Raw genomic sequence first — 23,257 nt, forward strand, 5'->3', positions numbered from 1 at the left:
GTGACAAGCCACTTTAAACAGGCATGTTATTTTTGAAGAAACCCTCCTGGGAGGTCTGTATTGCCTGGTCCTGTCACACCACCCTGCCTGGCCTGTATAAACCACTCAGCATGAAGCACAACACGAGGTGGGTTTTCCCCATTCATGAAGCAGCCAACACTGACTCATCCCCTGCAAGTGCTCTCGGTCAGCCACCTGCAGGGAAACATTTTTACAACTCTCATGTTGCCTGTTGCCTCCACAGTTCCTAAAATAACCCCTCCTACCTCTCCCTCTCCAGTACCCCCCCCAACCCTGCCACATGGTTACAGTTAAGTACATAAATCAGGCGCCAGCGCTGCTGTGAGAGCTGTGGAGGCAGACAGGAGGCACACATGCACCTTACACCGCCGCGGCTCGTCGCCGCTACTGCAGCCGGTGCAGCTGAAGGAGACTCGCAGCTTTTTTTTTCTTTGCTCCCCCCCCATCACACGGAGGCGGAATGGCTTGAGAGCAGACAACACGGACTCGTCTCGATCGGCTGATGCACGATGATTCTCTGACTTGTCCTCCTGTCTGTGTGCGTCCGTCCGTCTTGCCGCGAATTGCTGCAGTGCTGTTTTTCCAGGTGTTGTGGTGTGTGTGAGTGAGTGTGTGTGTGTGTGTTTGTGTGTGTGTGTGTGTGTGCGCGCGTGTGTGTGTGTGTGAGAGAGAGAGTGAGTGTGTGTATGTGTGTGTGTGTTGCGCGTGTGTGTGTGCATGGCGGTGTTGTAGCCTGGTGTAATTCTCTTACGAATTGGACTAAGCCGGGGAACGGAGTCTGATGTCACATGTGCTTCATCGGAGGAGACGGGGCATCTGCAAGCTGGATTTTGTGGAGGATGCTGCGGCAAGTGATACACAGAGGGCTCAAGGCTTCGTTCTACTGGCTGGGCTTATTCGTTAGCAGGCATCCCGTTTTCTTCCTCACCGTCCCCGCGGTCCTCACCATCATTTTCGGATCTACCGTGCTCAGCCGATTCAAGCCGGAGACGGACCTGGAGGTGCTGGTCGCCCCTACTCACAGCCTCGCCAAAATCGAGCGGAGTCTCGCCAACAGCCTGTTTCCCATCGACCAGTCGAAGCACAAGCTGTACTCGGATTTGCACACCCCGGGCAGATATGGCAGGCTGATCCTGCTCGCCAAGTCCGGGGGGAACATCCTGGAGCTGGCCGACCAGGTCCTGCAGGTCCACAAGCAGGTGTTGGATTTGCGCGTCAATTACAAGGGATTCAATTACACGTTCGCGCACCTCTGCGTCTTGAGCCACAGGGACAAGCGCTGCCTCTTGGATGATATCATCACCATCTTCGAAGACATCAGGCAGGCTGTGCTCTCTAACAGCACTTTCCATAAGGTGCCCGTGAGCTATCCAAACACAACACTAAAGGTGAGATTTCTACTGCACACTGCAGCTCCTCTCACATGCATGTAAGTGAGGCCTGTGCACACTATCCCCCCCCCACACCAAAAAAAAAATCCCTCCATCTGAGCCGTGACAGTGCAGCAGCAGCCAGCATGTGAATACGGGCTGGCCCTAGAGCTTGCCATAATTTCTGAATGAACAGCGGGCTGGTATTGAGGCTGTGATGTGGGGCTGCAGATTGCCACATATATCAGCCGGAGAGGGAACCCTCTGTATAACACACACAGCCGGCTTTGCAGTTTTCACCCTCCCTCGTTGGTGCAGGTGAATTGATTGGCTGCATGTAGCCCCTAACTGCCTTGCTCTCTCTTCTTACACACACACACTGAAACACACACACACACACACACAAGGGATATCCTGCCTTTTTTTTTTTTTGATGCAGTGTTTCCCTCTTTGCCTTCTCCCCGGCTGCACATGCAGCATGACATGGCTCCAGTGGCTGATAGACTCCCAGGTATCCTGCTTGACTGGATCTCCCTCTCAGTTGCTCGGTGGGATCTGACTGCATAAATTCCGCCGTGTCAATCACACGCGAGCTTTTTGCAGCAGTAACACACAGCAGAGCATGTGGAGAGGTACAGGGGCACATTCAGGAGATCAAGTGCAGATGTGCTCTGCAAACGGAGGCTGCTGCTATTGGTCTGATCAGGCTTTTATACCGAAAAGCTGTTGCACACATGTATGATTTGTACTATTTGCCAAGGTTTTTCTTTTTTTCACAGATTACACAAGTTGTCATTATTACACCACAAGTGCAGTGCAGTGCAAGGTGAACCAGCTGCATGATGTGAAGGGACAAAGCGTTTTCATCATGCTCCATTGTATGGCCTTGAGGCATATTCACGCCACTGTACAGGTTTGATATTATATGGACATAAGAACACCCAAAGTCACTGTAACAGCCAGCTTATTCAACACTATAGGCAATTAGATTTATGAAGTACACTGCACACTGCCCTTTTCCTGCCTGACACACACACACACACACACACACACACACACACACACACACACTGTAAGCTCAAACTGACACAAGCACATATTCAATGTATCACAGGTCTGCTCTCCAGCATGACAGGTTGTAACTGTCATTGAGAGCTGCCACAGCAGTGTGAGCTATCTGAGCAGCATCAGTGTCTGAGTGGAGTTGCGAGGCCATTCATCGTCCTGTAGCAGACTGGCTCCTAATATTCAGGTTAAGGGACACAATGTATTCTTGTTTTGGATGACAAGTGGGGGTCAAATATGGGGTGTGAAATTTGCACTTTTAAAGAAGCCTATTTATACATTGTATTGCTTCTGCACACCATTGCTGTCCAGTGAAAACCATGTATTTCCACATCTGGTGATCTAGACCTTTCTGACAAACTAGAGGATTTGTTTATGAGTTGAGAAAATACTACCTGATAAGATAAATAAACCGTTTCAAAACACACAGAATAATCTGAAAATGCAGTGTCACACATACAAACCCAGGCAGAGTTCCTTAGCTTATAAAAGTTGGCTTTTTTGGAGATGCATGGTTTTCACAGGGCATCAGCCATGATCAGATTTTACAGAATTTTTGACTGTTCATAGCGGAAAGAGCACAAGTGGAAATGATAATATTAACGGTGGCTCAGTTCCATTAAGAGTCCCAGTTAACCAGCCAGCACGCACAATACCAGGAGCTCCCCTACAGAAAAGTGGAATGCAGCCATCATTAATGTCCTTAAACATGCCTTTCTGCTATGACATGTCAAAATATGTGCAGTGAAAAAGTTCTGTTGCTTTACTGTGTCATTATACTCAGAAAGCTGCACAATTTATGCTCATATAGAAATGATCACTGTACAGTAAAGAGAAAATATATCCATGTAATTAGAATGAGTCACTTGACTCTGTTATCACAGGAAGAATACACGGCCACTTAAAGAATACAGTAGTTTACTATATTCTGTATTAAATACATACATGTTTGCAGTAATATCTCCTTTATAATCTACCTTTTTGTGCCTCTGTATTTCTCACGTTGTCATGGCCTTCTGATTGATACAAATACATAGATCTTCTCGTTTAACTATAGTGGTAGGTCTGCCTCTGAAAACTTCTGCTGCAGAGTTTTGTTTTTGAGTCTTTGAGGTTACGTAAGAAGTAGTTCCAGTGAGAGCTGCTCGCAGCGAGGTCTGTGATTTATCCTGTGTAATAGGACATTGTTATTGGAACAGTTGCTGTTGAGCTTTTCAGATGCTATTGTTCCAATAATTTTTCAAGCAAAAATGGCAAAACATTTGATGGTTTCAGCTTCTATAAAGTGACAATTTTCTGCTTTTCTATGTAGGTCCGTCCCCAACTAAAGATTTTCCCAGTCGACTGGTAGTTTTTAGTTCAAGCCTAGGTCGACTAGTCATCACATGTTTGATTTTAATTAAAATCTTTGCTTTTAAAAAAAAAAGCCTGGTAAATGATAACTTCCACTGCCACTAACACAAATACTCTTAGACTTATCGATATGATGTATAATGTAACTTACAAATTACCTTGCTACAAATTTGCTCCTCTCCCTGCTGCATGCCTGTCCCTGCCTGAACCTGCAGTGTCAGAGCCCAGAAATATATCTTTCTGGGCTCTGATTGGTTGTTCTCGTTCAAGCCCGGTAGATTTTACAAATACCATTAGGAGCGCTAGGAGGAGCCAGAGGAACCAGATTTTTTCACAGATTGTCTGTCTCATATTCTACTGTCAGGATATAGGGAAAGTTTCAACAAATATATAACAAGTTATTTTCATAAAAGTTACCTACTGCAGCTTTAAGTATTTTCATACTGTATGCAAACATATACTGAGGCACACATCATCATTAACTCCTTTCCAACATGAATTAGTTCTTCTGTTGTTGAAGGTTGATGTGACCTCCTTCCTCTCCAGCTCTCCTCGTTCTGTATCAGGCCCTCTGCATCCTCCATGTTCCTGAATCCTTCTTCTCTCTGTCTGCCTGTTTGACGAGCTGTCCGGGCTAATTCATTTGCCTGACTTCTTATGCCTCATCCTCCTCTTTGATGTCACAACCCGGGGTTTATTTCTGTGCTTGTTATACAGACATAGTCTTCATAGAAAGTCCTACTTTTTGCTGAGCTGAACTTTAGCTGTGCTCCCAGGAGAAAATGCTTGAAATATATATTCTTTGTTTTGCTCTGTCTGCTGTATTTCTAGTTTTGTAATCTTTTTTTAAAACTGTCAGGTATAAAAATACATCAAGGATTATGATGAAAAAGAAATGGGGATGTATGAACAATCGGACAATTTCAACATATAATGGAGAGCTATGTTTAAATATAGAAATGGGTATTGATTTAAACATCAAGAAGTACAAATAAGCAGCGTTGTGAAGAAACCTGAGATGTGAGAGATGTGAATAACTGGCAGCTCATGTACTGTGGTTTCATCCAGCAACCACATCACCGTGCTAATGTGCGATGGTTAATTAGAGCTTGTTGATTGCTGGTTGAAGGGCCAGAGTTGTTACAGCAACAGACTGGACATATGGCAATGCTGGTATGTGATTATCTGCTGATAGCCAATAGGGCACAAATATTTGAGTTTTTCCCTTACTGACAGTCAGGGCACAGCTTGTCTCAGGTCATGCAAATACAGAATTCAGCTTTCAAGTTGCCCAAATGTTATAGATTAACATGAGTTGTAGTTGGATACGGAAGATTGGCGTGGGCATGGCTGAAAATATTTTTTTCCCCGAAACATTGTTACATGATCTCGACTTAATTATCTCATGATTTTGGGTTACATTTTTGAGGCTGTGCTCACCACAAAAATCAACCTTTTCTCCAGTAATGAGGTATCAAGCACACAATATTGCCTTTAGCTACTAACACTTCCAGGTAAACACGGGATACGTCAGAGAGTGAGGAAAGAAGGTAAGCAAAGGTGACTAAACGTAGCGTGAATGAACCTTTAATACACAATGTTGTCTGTGAACAATTTCTGTTTGAGTCACATCAGATAGATTTTCATCAGCAATGGTGGTTGTTTAACAAAAAAGACAACAACTCCCATTATCCCACATAAAACTAGTCTTTTGTTACTTTTCGCCCCCTAGTGGCAGAAAATAAAATACTGTACGTACAAGTTTACTTTTTTCTAAGGGATGGCAGTGTTGGTTGGTTGGTCTGTCAGTCCATCATTTTGGTCCAAACTGAAATACATATATAAAAACTATATGATGGCTTAACGTTAAAGTTTGTAGAGTCATTCTTGGTTCCCATAAAATGAATCTTAATGACTTTGCTGATCCCCTGACTTTCCCTCTAGCAAGTAAAACGTCTTTTCAGTTTTTGCATGGATTGAAATTTCGTTAATTTTCCATAATTTTAATACATTTGGTGATTCCCTGACATTTCCTCTAGCACAATCTTAGAAATACGATATGAGTTGTTATTTCTGTAGGTCGACTCACAACAACTTTTATACAGCACCATCAATCTCATTCATGGTTGTCGCAATTTTCGTGTCCATTTCTCTGTTGCCATTTCAAGCTCTGATTGGCTGGGTAGTTTCCCCAATGGGGGAGCCAGGTGAGCACAACATCTGACCCTTTAGAATCACAAAAAAATGTCTATATACATATACATTACAGTGTGATAATGTTTGATATCTTATATGATATTATGATTTAATCGATATCTCCAGGTAATGGGCTTTAATATAAATGAGGACCACAAGAATATATTTTTGGATCACTGCTTGTGATCAAGACTGTGATTTGTGGTACTGTTTCAGCCCATTATCTTGAGATAGCGGTTTGATATCTCAAGATAATGAGACAATTAAGTTGCCATCTTGTGATGATAAGGGACCTTATAAAAGAGCAATTCTGGCTGCTCCGGTCTTCCGTAGATTAAAGCTCTGATGGTCTAAATGGATTTATACAGAAAAGGCAGAGGTGTTCTAACACTAATAATATTGTGCTTGACAAGATCAAGCTTCTTGTTCCATTCATGAGCGGACGGTGAAATTGAGTGCTGGATTGAATTAAGTTATTGGGTAGTTTGGGATGTATGCTGCATGGCAATGTCAAGCTAAGGTCAATGTTTGTTTTACACCCCCCATTCTCTTTAATAAATCATAAAACTGGAGGTGAGAGCGGCAGGGGCCAGACAGCAGGAAAACAGCTGATATGCAGAAAGAGGTCTGACAGTTTAAATGATGCAGGAGAGTGCATGTGATTGGAAGATGGGAGAGGGCGCAGGAATTGGCTGATGGGGTTAGCTATATGCGTGTCAATAATTGGCTTGCCCTAGGGTGCATTTGAGAACATGGCAATAAAAAAACAGTCAATACAATCCTCAGATGTCTCATGAAACTGCATCAAAACCCTTAATCAAGAATTTCAGCATGAAATAAATTTGCTTAGCATCATTAAGTTGGACAACAAAATTTTGTAAAATGAAAACACATATTGTTATGGTACAACACCACTGAAATCTAGTATTGAGTTATTGCCCAATATGCCCCAACATTTTGGTTGGTGGATGGATGCAGCAAGGAAGACAACTATAAAAGTGTGCATTCATGGCCAAATAAAGCCCAAAAGATTTTTGAGACTGATACTGATTTTAGAGGCAGAAAATTCACAGATTACCAATATAGTGAATTTTTGAGCCAGAATGGAAGTAGACCTTTTCTACGTGGATTTTGCACCAATGTGACTATGCAATGCTACTCTTTAATTTTTAAACAAATAGATAGTATTAATGATATAAAAAAAATGTAAGTTAAATAATTTAACATAATTCTCAACCAGATCTAATTGAGAGACCTTTTTCTTCTCTCTCACTCTGTGCTGCTTACCACAGTATTGTAAAACACAGCGCCCTCTGCTGGATAAACATTGCAGTGACACCAATATGCCGTTATTACCACACACATTATATGGTGGGAAAAACTAATTTCATATCAGTGCATATCAGATCACATATACGCTGATACTGAAAAACTGAAATACTGATATGGCTGTGATAGGCCAATATCGGCTGATAATATCCGCTAACCGATATATTGGTCGTGCTCTAAAAAAAAATACTGAAAATGTTTTTGAGGGTGCTTTTCACATTGTTTTGGTCTGTGATCTGGCTACCAATGGAATGAGCGTCCCATTGTCCATGTAAGAAAACCCCTGATTTTACGTGTTCTTCTAGTTCTGTTCTAGTTTTTAGGATTTTAGGATTTAGCATGGTTAGCATGGTGTGATTTACGGTTGTACTAACAGTTGCAAAAGTTTTATTTAATGCTCAGTTAGAATCGCAGCCAAAATATCTTTTTAAGCTGGATTTATGTTACCAATGCAGTAGATACATACCACATGCGTTTTGATTTTAGTTCAGGGTCAGTGTTAAGATTTTGCCTGTTGACTGATGTATCGTATCCTGCTTTAATTATATTCTCCATGTTGGAGTTACATCCAGGTAACTTCTATTTCGCCTTGATTCATTACTGAAAGGAGTCTACTACTATCCTCCAATTCCCATATTGCAACTCTGTAACATACACATCCTTCAGACTCCATGCACCCAGTTTGTAACACAGTTCCCAGCTCTCTGGGTTCCCCCCCCCCCCGTACTCGTGCAGATCCACAGGGGACACTGGATGCTTTCTCTGTTTAAATGTGTTCATCCCTGCACCACCTTCCACCAGTCGCCTCCATCTCCTCCGAGAAAGCTCGAGAGGTGTCACTTCCTCCCTTTTCACATATCACTCAACTTCTCACAGATATCACACATACGCACACACTTGCGTTTGTGTGGTGCCCCAACCCCACCTACTCTCCTCCTTCCTCTCTCACACACACACTGAGAACTATATTTTCTCTTTGCTAAAGGGTGCCAAAAACAAGAATAGAAAACATAGCTGGAGCATTTTCAAAAGCTCGACCGAACACGCATTTTGCAGGTGATACAGAAATTGTGGCCCCGATTGTTCACTGCATTAGAGCTTGAAAGGCCTGCATGTGTTTAAGCACTGAGCATGTATTGGCTTAGTGTGGGATGCAAAAAAAGTCTAGATAAGTTGTGACTATTGAGATTCATTTGAAATGCTTTAGTGAAGTTGGGAAGTCAGATTGATTTTAGCTTTGTGCAATTACACAAGTGAAATTAGAGCTAAAGCTTTCTGAGTTCCCTTAGCAATTACTGAGTGATTACATTACATAAACATACTTGTACACTGTCATGAAATGACAAATTTGAAGCACTGAGTGGGAGTGTTTTGAGAGTAATAATGTAGCACGAAAATAATGTGCAGATCTTGCCTAATAAATTGATATATCAGAGGTAGCCAGTTATATAATGTCTGACTCTAACAGGAAACCTGGCTGTTGACCTATGAATGTTATCAATTATGTGATTTCAGGGTGCAGAGTCCACCATCAGTAATTCATCCTGCTGCCCACATAAAGCCACAGCAGAATAACTCATCCAGTTTTTTCTTCTCGCTGCAGTAAATTGTTTACAGAAAATTGAAGCAAACAATCACAGGGATTTATTTATCTAGAAGTGTGAGATTTATATCACACTCCCCGCTGTGAAACAGCATATTGCGGCTGTTTGATTGTGCTGGATTATTGTGTTCATAACAAGATAAATTATATCTACAATAAGCTGCAAATTAAAGTTGACATTGTTCTGGTTGCAACAACAAACCAGTGTCATGCAGGAGTTCAAATTCACATCACAGTGTTGTGTGGGTGTGTCGTTCTTCCCTGATTAAATGGACTGACATAATAAATATTTCCCCCAGTGTTTTAAGATATTGTACAATTGGACCTGGTGAATAAGCATATAGCTGTGATATATGTGCATGATTGCATTAATCATTACAGAAGCCAGGAAGTGCACTGCATTTTTAAATGAGTCATTCACCCAGGTGGCCACTATTATCCCTGAAAGCTAAAGCTAGTGTGAAAGAATGATAAGATAAAGAACCAATACTGTACTTGTCTAAGTTAATGCGAACTGTGAATATTCTATTGGCAGAGCATTGTTTCTTTGCGCCCCGGCAGCACTACACATATTCTTAAGATGTCCTTTGGTCACAATCTTGTCTTTTACTGCTGCTTAATAGAATAGAATAGAATGAAATATTCTAACTTCTGGCATAATCTACTTCTACAGTGCTACCTTGGCAACAATTTCAGCGCAATGTAAGAAAGTTTGTGCCAGCAGTAACCTCACGTAATTTTGTTTTTCTTCCTGACAGACATGACAGGCCAATTTTCATTGTCCCAGCTGCCTTACTGAACTCTTCACTGCTCTGCACAATTCTTGCACAATTACATTATCTCCAAACACTCATTGTAATGTCTTGCATGACTTTGTGCTATATAATTAAATTAATTTAGTCATTACAATGGAGCAGCACTTCAGCGTTCACAGCCACGTCAGTCCACAGCTGTAAAGTGGGTTCAAGTTAAATAGTAAATCAACACTGAAGCAAATAGGGTAGAAAACTGCTGCTGCACTGCTCTCTGTGGGCTGGAACTTTCTGGTATGTGGCACAGCTGGCTGCTCCCTGGTCACCTGTGGCAAAGAAAAGTGTTTGCTGTCAAGAGCAACATAACTGTTTCAAGTCATTAGGGTGTAACCAGGAGCGCTGAAAAAAGATTGATTGCTGTATTTTTATGAAACATTATACCCTTCTTTAGAGCTAATGTTGGATATCTCTGAATCCCCTACAGGATGGCCGTGTGTCCTTCATTGGTCACCAGCTGGGCGGCGTGTCCTTCTCGCCCAACAGCCGCGACCAACAGGTCAAGTTCGCCCGCGCTGTCCAGATCACCTACTACCTCCGCAACCATGGACCTGTGGTGCAGGATGCCATCGCCGAGCGCTGGGAGAACGAGTTCTGCGCCCTGGTCAGCCGGCTGTCCACGGCCGAAGTGCCCCATGCGACCGACCAGCTCCACATCCAGTCGCTCACCTCCTTCGGCCTGTGGCGGGACTTCCACCAGACAGGCGTGCTGGCCAAGGGGGAGGTGCTGGTCAGCCTGGTACTGGTGCTCTTGGCCGCCACCATCTCCAGCTCCATGCGGGACTGCCTGAGGGGGAAGCCGTTCCTGGGCCTCCTGGGGGTGCTGACCATCTGCATCGCCAACGTGACTGCCGCAGGGATCTTCTTTATATCGGACGGGAAGTTCAACTCTACGCTGCTGGGGATCCCATTCTTTGCCATGGGTGAGTGGGACTGGCTATGTGTGTGTGTGTAGTGGTTGGTTTATCAGGGGTTGACACTGGCATCGGGTTGATTGGGGAAGGGATTAGCAGAATTGTTACAAGATTTTCCTCAGAAGGGATGCCAGCAGTTCATTCCAGTTGTTGCAGAATGATGAGAGTGGCGTGTGTGTCCATGTGTGGACTTCTTTTGTCAGGCGCGTTTTCTTTGCGTGATTTTTGCAGTGAGGACACCCTCATTTGTTATGTAAGGTTTTTCATTATTTCACCAAGCTGATATTATCCTCGGTGTCGTGGATTTAATAATAAACTCTATTACAGTATATCAACCATGAGTAGCAACACACATCAGAATCCCAGAGTACCGTATGGAAAAAGAAAACTGCTGGATTTCATTATACAGCCACATACAAATAGATTTATTTCATGTTTCAAATTTGCATTTAAAGTCATATTTCATTGGTGTCACACTCGTGATTTGACACAGAAACTGGTTGTTTTGCAAAGGCATAATGTTAGGAAAGAGAGCCATGAACAAATGGAGTATGCAAAGAACTAGACTCAAGTCTTTTGCATAAACGTGAACTGTTAAATCCTCTGAAATCATTCATGAATGTGATATGGCATTAGGAATTTCAAGAGATGTGAGGCATAAGGTTGCAGTATGGGATGGGGAGGTGGTAGGGAATGACATGGCAGCTAAAAATGTGCCCCTTGCTGTCCATAAAAGTAATACATTTTTATATAAAAAGATTATTAATTCATGTTTTATAAAAAAAAACTATATTATTGTGTCTTTAATTGGGGATAAAGGCATTAGATATTGATAGGAAACGAGGGAAGAGAGGCAGGTGGTCTGCATACAGTGGTCTGTTAAGCACTAGGCCACCAGAACTCTAAGGGTTCCCTCGTCCCATAACAAAGTCAATACAAAGACACGAGTGGATGCAAACAGTGGTGAAATTGCTTTAGGAGGTACAATTGGAAAGGAAAAAACAACAAAGCACACATACAAGCCCACTCTACACACAGTTTGTGCTTTGCTGGCTGGTAGGGGTGTGTATTTTTCCCTCTCAGACTGTGTATGATACAGATACATTTGTAGCAATACGACAGCTTGACACCTCCGATTCAGTTCAGCAATTAGAATTTGATATTTTTACTTTTTTAATAAAAAAAGACTACAGCAAATCAATGAGTTTTCTTATTTTTTAATTCAAATACTGAATGTGAAATCCTCTGTCACGCAGCAATAGTAAACCTGGGCATTGATACAATTTTCAGGCATTTTCATTTAAACTTTTTTTTCAGGCTGGGGTCGGGCCCAATCGAAGCTCTAATACAGACAGAACAAGCATGAAATACATGTGTCGTTCAACATGGCAGTGTCAAGTTTTCAACACATGCTCATTCTGCGGTCCAGTTAATAATAATAATAATAATAATAATAATAATAACAATAATAACAATAATGCAACAACAGTTCTAAATAAAGCGCAGTTTGGTTTTGCTAACACAACTTACATTACCTACCTGACAAGTCAATGCTGATTTCTGACCCATCCATCCAGTCCGGTGCCCTCCTACATACTTCATAGTACACCTTCACACGTGTACTTTTCATGTCTAGGCGAGGCTAAACGTTACACTGACATAGTATCCTCACATCATCTTATTGCCGTGAGACTGGGCTGGACAAAGAGGGTTTGGAATATCAGTTTTTGACAGCTGTATTGATTTTTTTTTAATTAAATTAATTTGGGTTGGATATTTGGCCAGCTATAGCTGATGTCTGTACAGTCGATACTTTGGCTATGGTTGGCTGTGTATAAAATAAACACAGACTGCAAAAACACAGAAATACATTTATCCAATAACAAATATTATGTCTGAATGCCCCTTTAGGAGCAAAATTTCAATAACAGGAGATGCATTGCCAAATAAAACTGTGTATGGCTTATCCCTCCCTCTTTTTCTCCCTCTCTTAGCTCCTTCACATATACTGTGTCCGTTTATACTACAGTATATCTTGCATTTCCTCTCCGTGCGTTCCTAAGGTCAATGGATCCCTGGGGCTTTGGCACAGCTCTGCTGCAGGCCGGCTGACATAACTGAAGTTTAAGTAAGACTCAGGAACAGGAGGCTGGGTCCGCTCCTTGTGACCTAGAGGCAGGGGAGGAGAGGAGAGGAGAGGAGAGGAGAGGGGGGAGGTGTCGTGGTGAGAGAGGCTAAAAAGGAAAGTCAAGGAGAAAAGAGCGAGGAGTAAAAATGAATGTGATGTATAGGAAAGGAGGGTGCAGGGTAGGCGGGGGCAGGCAGAGCTAGAGAGGAGAGGTAGAGGAGAGGGGAAGACGGCGAGAAAGTCACATAGAGAGGGAGGAGGTGGAGAAGGGCGAAGAAGATGGAGAGGACTTGATTAAGTCTGTAATTTCATGTGACAGGACCTCAGAGGCAGCAGATGTCCACCCTCCTCTTGGGAGGTCCTGACTGAGGCACACCCCTATCACTATATCAACGCCACATCAGGCCAGACACGGAACTGAAATGGATACTGACACCTAATCTGTAATGTGGCGCCCCCTGTTGAGACATCACCACAATTGAAAGCTTTGTTTAGTATATAATTTAAAGAGCAACCTGTAGGTTAAAGTTTAGGCTTAATGGAAAATAAGTAAACTAAATATATGATTTTGTAATTATGGTTTATTTGTTATGGTCTGACAATGGCCGCAGTGCCCTTTGTGTAGTAGGTAGTATTCTAGGTAGGTTGTCATTAGAGAGTAGATGAAGCAGATGCATTATACTGATCAGTCCTTGGTATCTATCCCAATCCCAATGCTATGTTACTAGGCTAACAAGTGTCTTCAGGTTCATCTATGGTGGCTATAGTCTATAATGTCTTTTAGAGTCCGGCCTAAAAATGTTTCGTTCGTCCAGTTTAACCTTCAGAAGCCTTTGTGTAGCGTGTGCTGCTGCCACGGAGGAAATAAATACCTGACGAATGAAAACTGCCGAATCAGATCAAATCGTGCTCTGCTGTCACGGAAGATGAGGAGCTGAGACAGAGAAAATGCTAACTGCTACAGAGAGAATCATTTTGATCGCTTCCAAGGGCCTGACAGAATGCAGAATTTATGTCCTGCTTTAATGGTATTATTTCATATTTTACTTGTGTCTTAATGGCGTTTTGCTTTATTTGACAGTGACAGTAGAGAGAGGTAGGAAAGGCAGGGTAGATAAAGACAGGCAGCAAAGGGTCCAGGTGAGACTTGAACCCATGGACTGGGTGGTACACGCTCCACCAGCCACCCAACTGTGTATATATCAGAATAATATGTTTCTATTATCAGAATTGTCTAATATTCAGGGTACATTTATTTCCCCTGCAATTAGTAAATGTGGAATCAAGTATCGAGCAGTTACAGCTAGCCTACCAAGCTGATGCCTCTGTTCTTACGTAGCGTTACTCTTGCCAGTATTAGGAGGTCGCCACTGGTTTCGGTACTGCGCGGTATGTGATAGCAGACTTCACAGCATTGTGAATTAAGTATTGTTAGCTAACACTCGTCACTCGCCAAGAAACCTGCCCAAAAGCAAAGACCCATCCATCTCATTAATGTCAAAAATACCTTTGGATAAATATGTATTATTGTTAATATTGACCCAGCTTGTCCAGTTTCTCAATTTTGATGTGGACAGTGTGTTGTATGTATATATAGATAAAGATATAGTGTTTCATTTTCCCAACATTCATTTGTTAAATACGCCAACCTAAAAGTTCCTCTAGATCATATTGGTCTTCTGGAATCTTTCTGTGGAAATTTCATTCATTTTCAACTCTGCTGTGTTTTGTGCTAAGCTACAGGTATCTGTTGGCCACATGCTAACAAACACCTTTGCTGTCGCGGAGGTAATCAGACAATCCTGGGCCCCATTCTGCACAGGCCTGGTGATATACACCATAGACCTAATTATCTTATCTGAAAAAATCCCATGGCTTCTTAGTTGGTTCTTGTTCCCTTCATCTCCTCTGTGGAGGCTACAATAACACTTGGGATTATAGTGTGCTATTTAAAGCTCCTATGTGTAGAATCATTGTGACATCATAGAATCTTTCAGATGTTCTGGTTGTGCAGTTTTTTCTATGTAGAAACATTAGAGGTTATCGTTGTGCACTTTTAATTGCCACTGTGTCTTTTCTTAATACTACCACTGGGAGGTGCCGAGTTTTTAAATACCCTCAGTGTGCAAGGGCTGTCATGTTAAGGTCCAACTCAAACCACAATTAGTCAGCCCTTTTTGCAGTGAAAAATAATGTCATTATGATGGATATATATCAAATATGATAATTTTCTTTTAGCCTCCCAAGGGATGTGTCACTGTTTGTGTTTGACTGACAACAGCTGGCAGAGAAGCGAAGAAACAATGCAAAAACACTTTAACTGTAGCTTACGAGGCATTGGCAGTGTGTTGTTAGCAGTGGCACTGAGCAAAGACTACACCAGTATCCAAACTGACAAAGTAACTTTTCCAAGCTGTTATAAGGGATTTATTTAAAGATGTCCTGCTTAATTTAATTATAGCTCAGAACAGTTTCTAAAATAAGGCTCACAGTTAAAATATTTCCGATCAGAATTGGGTGGTATAAGAACATTGTGATTTACAATTAACATGTTAATCTTCTAACATTCTTATGAATTGACCTGTAGCAAATTGACTTGGTTGACACATTTTTGGTTCTATATGTCAGTGTCAAGCCACACACACAGTATTGTGTCGAGGCATAGATCTGGAACAAAACGCATTAGCACTGAAAGTTCACACTGGGCTCCATCACTGTAACATGGAAGAGGTTTGGAACGCCCAAAAATCTCCACCCATCTCTGCACCTCTCCATCTATTAGGCCTGGGTGGCAAAGTAGCTGGCTGAAAGCCACTCCTGAGTGAAAGCGACCCACGCAACTGGTGTATATGTGTTAACACTTACAGCCAAAAAACTCTTCAGTCTGATGAGACAGGAATTGAACTCTGATCTAAATGCCAAGTGCTGTGTGTGGTGAGGTGCCGCTCTTGCTGCCATGGCAGCATAATGCCAATGCTGTAGTCACGAATACCTTTGTCGAGTCCAAGACCAGGACTAGTCGAAACCAATTTTGAGTCCAAGTGAAGTCTGAGTCTAAAGAGGTCCAAGTCCAAATGAGAGACACAGTGTCAAGACTAAGACAGACATTTTTTTGTTTTGTTTTAGCAGATATCGATATAAATGGTAACCATGTTACCAGGCCGCCGATGTCAATACCTGTTCTAGACAGATTTTGAATTAATGAACCGCAGTTATTTAGTTATAAATAAGTGTAAGTATAAGTATAACCACAGCCCTTTGAGCCACACGAAAGTGAAACTCTAAAAGAACAAACAGGATTTTTGCAACACTGTGACGAAGTTTGATATCATCCAAACACACAGGGAGAAGTTTCTTCCCTCTGAAACAAGTGAAAAAAGTGTGGCTCGTTAAAACTAAAGCTGTGTCATGGCTTCCCTTTATCTGTTTCATCAAAGCCTCCTTTAACAACGTAGTAAAACTAATCCAATATGCTCTCTGAACAATCGAGCTAATGTCATCTCTGGCCTTTGAATCATGTAGAGGGAGAAACTCTGCGCGGGGCAGGTACCACCACATGCGGGTGGACCTCTGTTTAATATGGAGCAGCTTCTCCTCCTGTCAGTCTCCCCTGTGTCTATCTGCCGTGTCATCTGCGAGCTGGCCAATTACTGCTGAGCTGAGCTTGTCACTTCCTTCTCTCTCTGGATATGTGATGGCTGTTGGAAGTGTAAAAACAGGCATTGGGAGGAGGGATGGAAAGAAGGCAGAGCAGGACTCATGAAACATACATGCTGTGACACTACAGAGGAAGTGACGGCTCTGTCAGGCCTAAATCAGCACAGTGAACTGATCTTCCCAAACTGTTTTTTAATTACTAGCTACTGTATATCCCACTGGGACACGATGGTGCTCCATGGTGCCAAGCCATAACCCAGACTTTTTCACCTCAGCCATATTTGATTCACATTGAGAGCATAAATTGTTTCAAATGACTACAATGCATTAACTGCACTGAACTGAACTGTGTACAGTATTTGTGATATTTTATGTTGAAAGTCAAACAGGAATGCCTTCCACCATTATCAGACACAAACTTTCCTACTTTCATAAGAGTCCCGTCCATTTTTGGTCCCAGCACTATTGAGTTAATGTAGTATGGAGGTGCACTGTAACAAGTGTGCCCTGTGAATGTGCTTTAATGCTGTGTTTAAGCATCTCTGTATTTTTACAGTACCTGACAGTACAGTCATATCTTATGTTGATTTAAGTAATCCTAACTAAAACCGTAAAGTCAATTCCTAACATACAAGAAAAGACGGGTGTTCAATTTTAGGTTGCATTTTAGCAGTCAGAGGCAGTAATTGTGTTTTTGGAATGTTTTCTTTCCAATTATCGGCCCAGAATAAAGATTTGAACTTGAAATCCAAAATGAATCAATAGGCTATATACGGTCTGGAAAATTCCTACAGTTTAAGTAGCTTTTCAATCATGTTGTTCCCCATCTTTATTGTCATTGCTATACAGACCTAACAACAGTGGTGCTGCCATTTTAGGACAGGGTCTATGCCATGCTAATTTCTGAAATTCTTCAGTTATACTGTAAGAAATGTCTGTAGATGAAATTCTTCAGTTATACTGTAAGAAATGTCTGTAGATTTTACAGGGAAAAACTGTCAAACCGTCACAGTAAAATACCATCTCTAAAAAACTCTAAATAGGTTAAATGCAGTTTCTGTAACGGTAAAACACTGTCACATCTCATGGCAAAACCTTGATTTATACACCATTTTAAAGTAATTTATATGGAATAAAGTATTTTTTATATTACAGGCTATACATTTCACATTTCCAGAATGACTGGATGGTGGAAACTTGTATTTGTACTATGGAATAAAACTCCAACTTAAAATCAACAATGATAATGTCCTTTTACCATAATAGTACCGTATTTATTACAGTAAGGTTCTGGCAACCATTTGTTTTTTTTACAGTGTAGGATGGTTCTGTAATAGTTAAGTTCTTGTCCTAAGATAAGATAGAAACATGTTTCTGTAATACCAAAAATTCTAAATGTCATCCTAAACCAAGATAAGAGAGGATTTTATATTGCCAACATGTAAGTAGAGTATCTGTTGTGAGTTGTGATGATCTGCTATTCTATTATGTTTGGGTGAAGGAAGGGTCATTAAAGATGTTTTCCCCCTCACGTCTGCTCTCTGTGTTCTGCCACATCTATCTGAGGCTTTGATGTTCCTGTCAGGGTCACTGCATGATTTACAAGCCGTTTGGAGTTTTCTCTTTCTGGACCTTGATGTTGTTATGGACAGATATTATTTTTATCCTTTGAGGGCAAGATAAATAGTGACACTCAACATTTGCAGCCAGTCACGCGCAGTGACCATCTCTGCCGACGGTGAAAAGCCTTCTGGGAATTCCTGCCTGCTTCAATAAGTAGGGCTGGATGACTGATGATCGATCTATGGATGTTATTGCCGTGAGTGGCTCTGGAATGATGATGGCGGTATGACAGCTTCAGGGTCGTTATTAAGGACTACAGGGAGGATTCATAAACCAGGTCTATACATCAATTAATATAGCTAAGATGAGACGGTCCCAGATGGAAAAATACTATTTCTGAAAGAGCAAGCCATTTGGAGTCTATACACTCCCGATGTTTCCACCAGAAATTCATGTTGCTGTTGGCACCAGGAAAATTTGTTTTTTATCCTGGGAACTTGGAACTTGGTCCCATTCCCAGTATCATGTTCTCTCATTGATTTTATGTAGCTTTTCTGCTCTTTTCTTCCCCTCTCAGTTTACAATCATAAAATCAGTGTTCAGTATTCAGCACCATGTCTCCTGGCATCTTTAATTGAAGGCTGAAATTTGCACTTTGCCTTATATAGTATGAGGAGCCTCCGTGTTTCTTGTAGGTAGAACTGATTGCAGTGGCAGTGAGGAAAAGTCTCAAAGCAGATGACAAGAATAACACAGTTGGTGACTGCGCCATCTCTCCACGTTCCCATGGTGATCTAGCCTATAGGTAAACCCAGGAGGACACTTTATGTTTCCTGAGAAGAGGTGGTTTTACCTTATTGTCCACCACTGTGGTATATGTCTTCAATTTTCTTTCTGAGATCGTGTAAAAGCTGTCAATTGTGGAAGTACATAGTGATTTTAGCATAAAGTCAAAAGCTAATATTAAATGATAATCATTTCTGCATCACAAATTAATTTCACTAAGAAACAATTCAAATTGGGATGATGTGAAATGTTTGGGGGTCTGTACCAAAAACATGTTTTATTAAATCTGGGGAACATTTTTGTAGACCCAGGGCATCTCTGCAGCACTACAGTACTTTGCATATTGCACTTGGCCATATTGCAATTTTGATAATATTTCCATTAATAGTGTAGCCCTAACTAAAAGGCAACAATGTCAGGAGGTAGAGCAGGTCGTCCACTAATCTCTGCAGTTCAGTCTCAGGCTTCTCCTGAGCACATATCAGAGTGTCCTTGGGCAAGACATTGAACCCGAAGTTGCTCCCGATGGATAGGCCAGCACCATGCATGGCAGCTCCGCCGGTGTGTGAGTATGTGAGAGTGTGTGTGAATGGGTGAATGAGAGGCCAATTGTAAAGAGCTTTGTCCGTTGAGCTAGAAAAGTGATATAAGTGCAGTCTATCTACCATTTATAGATAGACTGCTTTTGAGAGCTTTACATAAAGTTGGGCTTTTTTACAACCTGACACTAACTGTATTTGCAATGGCTTGGTCATTGCTCCTATTGGTTAGGTTACTTTGCAAATTGTAAAATGTTACAAGGCATGGTTGTTAAGTTAAACAAAGGAATGAAAATAATGTGAGCCATGAACCCCTTTTTGTTAAGTCCCCCCCCCCAGGCGGCCCCACAGGGTAACAGCACTCCACCACTGACCCAAAACAACTACAGAAAGAGACCTTTAAAACAACAAAATCCACAAGATTTATTAACATACAGTAATACAAACAACCAAGACACTAAATCAAGACAATCAAAAGACACAAAGCAACACAACCCCCCCTTGCTGAGAGGCAGTGACACCAATGCCAAAAGCCCCTCACATAAACAGTTGGGGGCTCGTCCAGGATCATCAAAATGCTTCTTATTGTGTTTTGCAGCATTATTTTTGATCAGAATCAGATGATAAAGTCAATTTAGATCCCGCCTGGTTTAAGTAACACACAGTAACATCACTGCTATGTAGGAGCTTGTTTTTTGTTTTGTTTTTAGCATCGAACAGAACTCAGGTACGTCTGTTCTCTTCCAAGCTTCAAGAGTTTACTTTGATAGCACTCTATTCCTAACTTCAGCATCTTAAAAAAGCCTCAAAATGAACATTAATTCCCAGCGGATGCCATCAGACGCAGTGCAATGTCTGCTGCTCAGGCAGCAGTAACACAACCAAGCAAAGACTCAGCAGATAATCTGCTTTACAGCCTCATTTGTCAGCCCTTTTGCATCACAGCAGTCATTTGTATTCCTGACTGCCAGGCTGCCACCAACCTTGACTCAGATGACACAGCCATGGTGTTGTGTCTGTCTGCCTCTTCTAACATGCTTGCAGGTGTTCCTTCACGCACACGCTGAATTGGATTGGTCAAATTTTGGGATGATTGAATGTCTGGAATTAAAGACCCTATACATGCGCAACAGCCTATGTGCGTGTGAAGAGTTATCATACAGAGAGATGTTCTTTAGTTACGTCAGAAAGTATTGATCTTCACATTACCGTCAGAGTTCCCAGATCAGGAGATAGCTAACCTATGCCAACACACACATGCAGCATTCTCTACTTGACATAACCATGACTGTGTCCGGGTCATGACAAACAGGCAGGGAGATGCTGGGAAAAGCAATGAGAAAATTTCATATGCCTGTCACACCCATGCATACACATGCATCTGCACATGCAAGACACACATGGAAATAAAGTGAGTATATTAGTTGTATCATGCTCTTCCAAACAGGTCAGTGCATCTCATAGTAACGCTGCTAACATATTTATATTCAGAGCATCACATAAAGTATAATTTAACTGGAAGGTATTGATTACCAGTATGCAGTAAAATCGGGCAGAATTCTAATCAACACTTGAGGTATCCTTACTGAGTTTCTTATTACAGATCCCTCCAAGTGTAACATATTACACGCCAGTAATCGAGCAGCTGTATAATTCTTCATTGATGTGTGTGACGGGGAGTAATGGGAATTTGCACTGCAGCAGCCAATGGCTTCAGCTCTGTGTCATGCTAGAACAGCACTGCGTTTGGCCCTGAAGAGAAGATATGATGATACGCAATCATTATATCTCTTTACTTCAGCATTGAGATGACTGAACAGTTAATAGTCTTCAAAGTCAATTCAGAAAAAGAGTACAGTTTTTAAGTCGCAAGAGACAAAAGTTTGATTGCATGATTGATTTGAAACTCAGAGTGTCTTAATGAACTGTAAGAAGTCAAAATGAAGTCAAAATGAAGCTCTTGGCTGTCATCTGGTGAATATATTCTCTGCCTGCTGGTGTGTGTATTATTCATGTTTGGTTTTCTTAAAAAGAAACCCCTGCTCTTATCATTTTGAAGAGCTAACAGCTACCTTGGTAGGCTACCTGTCAACAACTGGTGGAAAGTGAGCAGTGATGATGATAAACGATGATGATAAATGGTCTTATTGAAACTTGGTATGAAGATAGGGCTGGACAATGAATCCATTCAAACTGAAAATACAATTGAAAAGAGGACCATATTAAAATATCAAGCGTTGCCTCACATTATTCATTGAGTTTTAACAAGCTGTAGGTGAACAATTTAGTCAACTGTAAATTTTGCTATCTTAAATGTCTAGCTTGCTAGCTTGAATCTCCTGGAAATGCATTTCTTTCTTCTTTTTGTAGGCTGCTAATTATCTCGAGAAAGAAGCAACATTACATAATTGTGATGTTTAAAATACTTGGAAAATTGGATTGGGTGTTTCTGCTGTTAAAAAGACTAATTGCATCATTTCAGACAGGTAGCTAGTAGCTAGCTAGGTAGTTTAAGAATTTAAATGACCAACACCACTAAATAGTAGTTGGAATTTCCATCTTAATCATTTTAGCGTTTCATTTGTATCATCGTTTAAGACTTATCAACTTGAGTGGGCCCCTTTGGGTTCCAGAGCTGTGAAGCTAACATGAGCTCAAACAGCTAACAGTGCAGAGCAGTCATTAATCACACTTGTATTGTAATATCTTAGTAAATAAGAATTGAATCAACAACTTTTTAATCAAAAATAAGAGTCAATAAATTACTTAGAAGCAGACTTTTCTTTGACTGGCAGCAGTGCTGTTGACCAGGTAGGCTAGCCCAATCAGTCAGGTGTGACCAAATAAATATATGAAAGGGAAACAGTTTAAATCTAGTTGCAAATGCAGATTTGATAATGCTTGGAATAATTTTTTAACACTGTGTAGACCACCGTCCATTTAAGTGTATATTCAATATTCGTCAGAAATCAAATATTTTCTTCTACATATATGGAATTAGGATTGGAATACATGTGCAGCCTAAATTAAAGCCTTGTATCACTGTAAAGTAATACAATTAAATTCTAATGCATTGTTGATGGTTATACATTTTTTAAGCATTTCTGTGAATACTATAATCAGTGTATTTTTGCACAGTATGAAAAAAAACAACAGTAATTAATTAGAACATGCCACAGTATGCTACCTCCTACATTTCACCTTCTCATTAGATTTGCCATTTGTGTGAGTGTGTGAATATTGACCGGGATGAGAGCCACTTTTACCGATGAGAGTCAATGAGCAGGTGCATTGGGAGCTAATCCATTTTTAATGGAACATGCAGCAGGAAGTGGGGTCTCAAAAGAACCCCTCTTAACAGCGCTAAATATAGCATCAAAGAGTGGTGAGATCTTGCATTTTTAATGGATCAACAGAAAAAAGGTCTAACTTTTTTTTGTTCACTGTGCATCATACTTCCTGTAGCTGTATATTTTGGTCTGTTGTGGTATTTTTGTGCACTGCGTGTCACTAATTGCCTGTGAAATCATTTCACATCAAAGATGAGAGAGTGACAGCAATGTTTTTCTCTCATGTTATTTCAGAATCATGTTGGTAGATGTGGGTTTTACTTGACAGTTCTGTGAAATATTAGTCACTTGGGAAATATTTTGAAATAATAAGGCATTTGATTGGTTAGGGGGCTGGATGTAATAATAAGTGCCCCCTGCACTCTTTGTGATTTGACATCTGTTGTCAACTTGAATAGTGACACTTTAAAGTCCCCCTCCAGTCAGAAATCAGTGTTTGTTCTTGTTCCTACAGTGAGCTGTTTGAATGCTGTCTGTGCAGAGTTTGACTCTAGAAGGATGTTTTCACATTCATCTGCTGAAAGTGGAAAGTTTCTCTGTGCTCATTGGCAAGCTGATTTTAAGGGGCGGGGCC

The 23,257-nt window shown here is 41.2% G+C and overlaps 1 protein-coding gene across 1 annotated transcript in view; it reads left to right on the forward strand.

The window, feature by feature from the left end:
• The first annotated feature begins 363 nt into the window (after positions 1-363).
• ptchd4 (patched domain containing 4) overlaps positions 364-23,257 on the forward strand; it is a 50,479-nt gene continuing 27,585 nt past the window's right edge. The window contains exons 1-2 of the mRNA XM_051409267.1: positions 364-1,409; positions 10,174-10,669. Coding sequence (XP_051265227.1) covers positions 810-1,409; positions 10,174-10,669 — 1,096 coding nt within the window. The 5' untranslated portion in view covers positions 364-809. The remainder of the gene's footprint in view (positions 1,410-10,173; positions 10,670-23,257) is intronic.

This window comes from Dicentrarchus labrax, unplaced genomic scaffold (genome assembly GCF_905237075.1).
Source record: "Dicentrarchus labrax unplaced genomic scaffold, dlabrax2021, whole genome shotgun sequence".
Taxonomy (NCBI): domain Eukaryota; kingdom Metazoa; phylum Chordata; class Actinopteri; family Moronidae; genus Dicentrarchus; species Dicentrarchus labrax.